Source organism: Hakea prostrata, chromosome 1, assembly GCF_041222555.1.
Source record: "Hakea prostrata isolate BN-2017 chromosome 1, UWA_Hpros_2, whole genome shotgun sequence".
Classification (NCBI taxonomy): Eukaryota; Viridiplantae; Streptophyta; class Magnoliopsida; order Proteales; family Proteaceae; genus Hakea; species Hakea prostrata.
The window spans coordinates 15,283,470-15,290,740 of NC_142600.1; the positions used below are offsets into that span (position 1 = coordinate 15,283,470).

At 44.0% G+C, this 7,271-nt stretch overlaps 1 protein-coding gene across 1 annotated transcript; it reads left to right on the forward strand.

Moving 5' to 3' along the window:
• Window positions 1-1,664: 1,664 nt before the first annotated feature.
• LOC149027784 (DNA sliding clamp PCNA-like) lies at window positions 1,665-6,568 on the forward strand. The gene is made up of 6 exons (XM_089142991.1): window positions 1,665-2,065; window positions 2,303-2,455; window positions 2,574-2,671; window positions 3,073-3,270; window positions 6,089-6,171; window positions 6,277-6,568. The coding sequence occupies exons 1-6, from the start codon at window positions 1,747-1,749 to the stop codon at window positions 6,566-6,568; spliced, it is 1,143 nt and encodes a 380-aa protein (XP_088999117.1). The 5' UTR covers window positions 1,665-1,746.
• Window positions 6,569-7,271: the final 703 nt, after the last annotated feature.

A 7,271-nucleotide genomic window follows, 5' to 3' on the forward strand; every position in this document is an offset into this window, starting at 1 on the left:
AAATTCAAATATTTGAATTGCAATTCATATAATATTATTATACATCTCCCACTCATTAATTTGAGTGTGGAAGAATTCTCTCTCAAACGAAATTCTAACTATTAGATACTAGAGTTTTACATTGATAGTGATTCTTGTGTGTTTGAGATAAGAAAAATCTTAAAGATACTTTGACTTTTCAGATAAAATAGAACTCTAAAGATCCAAGTGTAGTTGAAGAAGTTATCCATGTTTGGCTTTGGGTTTTTAAGAAATCAGGATCTTTTAGTTAATTTAGCCCCAGTCCCACTGGCAACCCGAATGAATGAGAACCGAATTAATATTTTCTATTTTTGTATTTTGGTAAACTGAATTAATCTATTCATTCTACACTAATAATAGCAATAATTTTTAAAGCTTAACCAGTCATTACCATATTCATTGACCCCAAAAAACCAGTCTTGTGTAAACACAAGTTGATAAGAATTGGCAAAATATTGCCGATGCCGAACTCGGCCATATTTAGCTGCCCAATTCAAAAAAATCCGCCCCCTGTTTTGGGGGTTTTTTTTTTAATAAATTTTATGCATATCCTAATTTGATGCAAATATGTGGTAAATTTAAATTATTTCCTATAAATATTTCCATTGAAATCTCTTGCCTAGCCACATTTAACATGTTATCTTGTAAGGCCTAAATCATTCGAACATAATTGGAATGATTAACCGACGATTCTATTACAAAATTCCATCATAATTTAAATTGTTTCCATAAATTATTTCATGTATATACTCTTCCTTAACCACATTTGGCATGCTTACTTTTGAGGACTATATCACTAGAATATAATTGGTAAGATTGCTCATTAATCTTGAAGATTTTGCTATAAAATGTCTTTCTATCTATAAATTATTCTATGTAGATTCTCCTCCTAATTACATAGTACATTAACTTTTGAGTTTTGAATCATTGGGATATAATTGGTAAGCTTGGGATAGAATCGCAAGAGAAATCGCCTAAAAAGTGCAAGAAATAGCATAAAATTGCAAAACAAAAAATAAAAAAATTGATATTTTTTAATATATCATATGTATAGTGAGAAATATGCGATATCCCGTTAATCTCATTTCGTCCCCTGGTTTCGGTTCACCAGGGAGCGACCATTCATGTTCCAGTGATGAGCGGGGCCATCATGCCAAAAATATCAAACGGTTGAGCAGATTCGATAATTCATAACAAAGGACATAATCCACTTACGCAAGTGATAATATTAAAAAATTATCTTTACCAACAAAAAAAAAAAATTATGAGATTTGGTTTGGATGCTCAAGCATTCACTTTTGCTTGACTATTGTATTTATATTTAATCAATTACATGAATACAAAGTGGAGATATACAAGAAAACAAACTTAAACAGAATTCAACTCTTAAGTTTAGGGTTTGAACATAATTTCAATTCTTAAATAACCTAATGAAATATAATTCAAATTCTAATTTAGAGTTTGTTTATCACTCAAACTCTAATGTCCCAATACCCTGAAAAGCTACCTTTTGGCGCAGGTTGTAAATCATGGGCAGTAGGCCAGTATTTCCCGCCAACATAACGAACAGGTTTTGAACTTTGAAGGCTTATAAAAGAGAGAGACACCTTACAAATTCTTGCACGGCTTTGTAAAGTCTATATTTCTCTCTGTGTTTCTTCCCTCCTTGTTTCTTTCGAACGCATTCCGCTTTCACAGTTTCGTCGAGCAGGGTGAATCTTGAAGATGTTGGAACTGAGGCTTTTGCAGGGGAGTCTTTTCAAGAAGGTTATTGAGGCTGTCAGGGACCTGGTGACCGATGCTAACTTCGATTGCTCGGCCACAGGATTCTCACTTCAGGCTATGGATTCCAGCCATGTAGCTCTTGTAGCCCTCCTCCTGAGATCTGAGGGCTTCGATCACTACCGCTGCGACAGGAATCTGTCTTTGGGGATGAACCTCAATAACATGTCCACGTTGCTCAAGTGTGCCGGCAACGAAGATATCATCTCTCTCAAGGCCGATGACGACAGCGACACTGTCACTTTCATGTTCGAAAAACCTAGTAAGTTGTTTTCCGTTTCCCGTTTCGTTTCTTCTTCTCTTTCGGTTATTCTCTAGGTTTTTCTTTTCGATTTATTCTATTGCTTGATGATTTCCGCGAGCGTTTGGTGTTCTTTGTGTACACGCTTAGGTTTTCGTTTTTGCCCCTTCTTTCATTCTTTTCGCACGGAAGATCGAATTCATTTATAGAGTTCTAATATTAGATTTCTGGCTTTCTGGTAACTGAATGTATCAAAAGATCAAGATAAGATTGCAGATTATGACATGAAGCTAATGGACATCGATAGCGAGCATCTTGGAATCCCCGAAGCAGAGTACCAGGCCAGTGTCCGCATGCCTTCGTCTGAGTTCGGCAGAATTTGCAAGGATCTCAGCTCCGTTGGAGATACTGGTAACTGTTAAACACATAGATTTCATTTGATTCAACATATGTTCGCCATTCAATTTGTTGAATTCAAAGACAAAACCTATTCGTTAATTTTAATCTCTTGGGGTGATGGTTTTGGCAGTCGTGATCTCGGTGACAAAAGAAGGCGTAAAGTTTTCGTCAAGGGGTGATATTGGAACTGGAAATATTGTTTGCAAGCAGAACGCCTCTGTCGACAAGGTATGTCTATTTGACGTTTCGTTTCTTCTACAAATTTCCATTCGATTAAACTTTCATTCGATCATAATCTTTAAAATGGGAACAGCCTCTCTGCCTTCCATTCCGACTTTTAGGGCCTGTTTAGCTACATGAGTCCGGAGATTTCAAATCTATAGGTTTCAAATCTATGGAGTTATAATTTAGAAAATAAGATGTTTGGTTGTGGAATGAAATATGTGGATTCATCCAAAAAAACTATTTGATCGACGTGATTTTTATGAATGAAGACTGAAAACGGGTATAATTCTCAGATTCATGAATTGAGAGATTTCAAGAATTCATGTAACCAAACAGGCCCTTATTTAATCTTTGTTAATTTCGTTCTTTCCCTTTTAATCCTTCTGTGATTTAAATTGTTACAGCCAGATGAAGCTGTCATCATAGAGATGCAGGAGCCAGTGTCGTTGACGTTTGCCCTGAGATATATGAATTCTTTCACCAAGGCAGGTCCATTGTCCAGCACTGTCACTATTAGCTTATCTTCGGATTTGCCTGTTATGGTTGAATACAAGATTGCAGAAATGGGATACCTCAGGTATTACTTGGCTCCTAAGATAGAGGTGGGTTCCCCCTTTTTTTTTCTTCCCCCCGGACGATGAGTCCTGCAAGAAAAGTTAGATGCGGGCCGCTTGTGTGCCGGGCCGCCTCCGATGGCAAAGTTAGATGATGAACCGAATGAGGTCCCGTGCAAAAGCTACACAAGATTATGCTTAAAGTGTATTCGTTGCTTACCGGAGGGGTAGATCTATGCATTTATAGTGCGGGTGTTACCTTTTACGTGTTTGGTAAGTTGGCCGACAAGGCTGATGTTTCTCCTCGGATCATGCTCCCTTGTCGTTAGCCCCCTTCAATCTTGTCGAGTTGACCTTCTATAATAAGGATGATTGCTATATTTGTGGCGTACGTTACGCCTTCGGTTATAGAAGATCGGCATCCTTCCCGACTAACAGCAATGTGGAGCCCCATTCAGCTGGGACCCGATTACGTTGCATCATGATATGGTCGGGTGTAACCCGTTTAATATGACGGTACCCATTAACTCGGGTTATACCCGCCTGGTGCATATCCTTCCGTATCATAAGCCCCCTATCCCGATCGTTGCTTGCGATGTTCGGGATAGTTAAGTGGTTGGAATGAGTCGTGTCTCGGGAGGTTCCACGACTTCCCTTCCCTCGGGACATTTCCAGGGATATCCCTTAGTGGGCGCATTGAATGCCTGCGCACTAAAGTGACCAGCCGTTTTTGTAACGGCTGTCCTCGAGACTTCGCCCAACCTGGGATTGACACGTCGGGTGGCTAGGCGTAGGCCTCATAATGAGAGCTTCGGGGAGGCGAACCGTTTTTGCTTTGCAACCGTTGATCGTCAAGAGTCGTAACCGTCCGATCCGAAGTGTAACGCCTCTTCCGGTAGTATAAATAGGGGCCTTTACCTTCCTTTTCTTCTCACTTGTTTTCTTCGCTCTCGACTAAGCAACGCTCCCGTCGACTTCGAAGCCTTCTCAAGCCTTCCCGCTTTTTAATCGGTAAGTTTCTTTTTCCTTATGGCCCCGAGAAGATATAAGGCCCGAAGAAGCCAAAAGTAAGCTTGAGAGGGTTTAGGTATCAAAACAAGGTTCCCGTCCCCATCTACCGTGATAGGCGTCGTCGGGTGAGGGTTATACCAGCGAGGGTGATAGCGATCAAGCGAAAAAATACAACCTGGCCAGGGGATGCCTGAAAGAACTCCATGAGCAATCTTCGATGAGGAGAAATCCAAATCTAATGCTGCTCAACCCGGGACGCGATCCCGACTCTATGATGAGATTCAAGAGATGTTCCGTAAGGACAAAGAGAGGCGAGCGATGCAAGCCTCGGCTCCATCCCTCGCACCCGATGAAGTGGAAGGGGAAATAGAGACCGGGGTAGAAGCGAGAGGAAGAGGCCGAGGTTGAGACCATTCCAAGTGTAGAATCTCGGGAGGGTCCGATCAAAGTTTCGATTCGAACCCCTGTTCTTGTTTACGATTTCTGCCACTCCTTCCGCTCGAGTGCCCTAAGACCCGAGTCTACGGCCACTTCCCGAGATCCCCCTGCTGTATCTTCCCAAGCCTTTCTTCGGACTGATGTCCCATCTACCTCCCGACCATCCAGATCAAAAGCTCCCCCTCGACCGCCCTTTCAACGTCCTAGCGGTTTCCGGGGGGCCATCCCTCGTAAACCTGACGTTAAAAAACTCGACTCCGCGGCCTTAGAAATTCTTCAAGCCGAACCCTTAACTCCCTGGCACATTAATTTTGTCCAGAACTCCTCGGGACCTGAATTCTATCTTTGCTCCTTGTTTCCGAGGATCCGGATAGGTTCTTGGGTAGTTTTGGTATTCTGAGGGGTATCGGGTTATTATCCCGACCGAGTGACGAGAGAGTAAATAGTCCTCCCGAGGGATTTTATCCCTTATATTATGATGCTTTTATCGGGGGTTACGTCTCCCGTTGCATGATCTTTTCATAGATGTGCTTGAGCATTATAAGCTCAGTCCTTCCAATTTGAGCCCGAACAGTTGGAGGATTATGATCGGGTTCGTCGGTTTCTGTAAGTCGATCGGGGTCTTCCCGACTTTTGGCTTATTCCACCATTACTATTCCCTTCATCCTCACAGCCAACGCGGCTGGTTTTCTTATCCAAAAGAATTTCCCCTTCTCAAGGGAACTTTATTCGAAGGATTCCCTCCCGTCCACTACCAAGAAATGGCGGGAGTTTTATCTCTTTTTTAAACCACCTTCTCCCGAGCCCTTCCGTACCCAATTCCAAGAAGTCTCCAAGGGGAAGATCGACCGTCTGAATATTCCTGTCGCCCTTCATCCCGAGGAGGAGGACTATGTAGATATAATAAACTCGGTTGACGATGGCGAACTCGCGGTCCATGGGTATTCCATGGAGTGCGAGTCGATTCTTCAGCTATGGGGTTTCTCCCCGAGTAAGTCTCTTTTTGTTATTTATGTGTTGTCTATGTTGTGCTGACTTGATACGTACTCTTCGTCTTTCGGTGAGTCAAAACATCTCCGAAGATGATCTTACGGCCATGGCGCTCGGGGAATATGGACGAGGCCAAGCGACGGAGGCTTTGTGTCTACAAGCAAGACTCCTTCGGGAGTACTCAAAAAAGTCCCGGCTCAAACTCCTGCCGCTGCCAAGGCGATAGCCCTTCCTCCCCAGGGCATCCCCGGACAAGAGTTTAAAGAAAAAGGCTCCTTCCTCGGGGCGAGAAGCGTAAGGGAGACGGCGTCCCTCGTCCTTCAAAAAGGGTTCGTATTGACGAACCGGCTCGGGAGGTTGCCCCTTCTTCCTCGGGTGGTGACCTTGGTTTCAACTCCGTTTTCGGCGACTCGGAGTATCTGAGCAGTGGCTGAATGATGCCACTAACGATGCTGATGCAACATATCTGTGCAACCTCCCGAGCAGGGAATTTTTTAATGAGGGATTCGGGTACTGTCTTTCCTCTTTTTCCTCCCGAATCACTATTATGAATCTTCTTACCGGGTAAATTCTTTCTTCGGATATGTTCTTGGTCTTGTGCACATTTTTTACGAGTCTCTTCGCGAGCTCGGGACCAAGCCAAGCGATTAGCGGCGGCCGAACGGCTCCATGGGGAGTCGAACGTTCGGGCCCGCACCGCTATTGCGCCAAGGAAGATGCGGAGAAGAAAATGAAGGACGCCGAAGAGAAAGCGGCGGCGAAGAAGGAAAGGGATGTCCTTTCCAAAAGCAAGAGCAAATACAAAGGGAAGGTCGGTGACTTGGAAGAGAAAGTCGGGAAGGTGTCCGGGGATGCGAAGGCATACGAAGCCCTTTTATTGGTGGAGAAGAATGAGAATGCCCAGTGAGAGGCAGTTGAAAGAGCTGGAGTCCTCGGGTGCAGGGCTTCAAGGCGAAGTGTCTTTGGAGGAATACTTCTCGACTCCGAGTTCAAGAGTCTCCTCCCGGCTGTGGCTACTCCCTCCTTTAAGAGAGGTATGCGGGTTGCCTTTAAGAAGGCTCTGCGGCAGCCGACCTTCCTCGCCCCCGAGGCTGGAGAAACTCTTTGGACCCTCGATTTATGATGAACTCAAACGCCCTCGTCCCGAAGGCCTTCCCGAGATTGAGGATTTCCCCTTTCCCGATCTTGTGGACTACATTGATCCTCTTCCCCAACCCTCTCCCGAAGGACGAAGTAAGGGAGGAAGATGAGGACGAAGCAACAACGGTTCGGGAAGGAGATAGTGAGTTGCCGGAGGAGCTGAGCGGGGCGAGGAGGAGATCCAAGGTTCGCCTGCCAACACCGTAGGCCTGCTGGAGTCCCTCGAGGCGTGACCGAACCAGCTGTTGCGGAGGACCTTCCGGGAGTCCTTCGATTAAAATTGATTAAGTCTTAATGCTGAATATTGTAATCCTTTTATGACTGAATCAAATTTTTCTTCGTTTTTGCATAAACACTGAGTATACGGTATTTTTAAGAAAAAATGCAATTCCCATTTAAGAAAAAAATGGAACACCCGGGCAAGAAAGATGCAAGCCAAAGGAATAATTAATCAGACGGGAATCATCCCG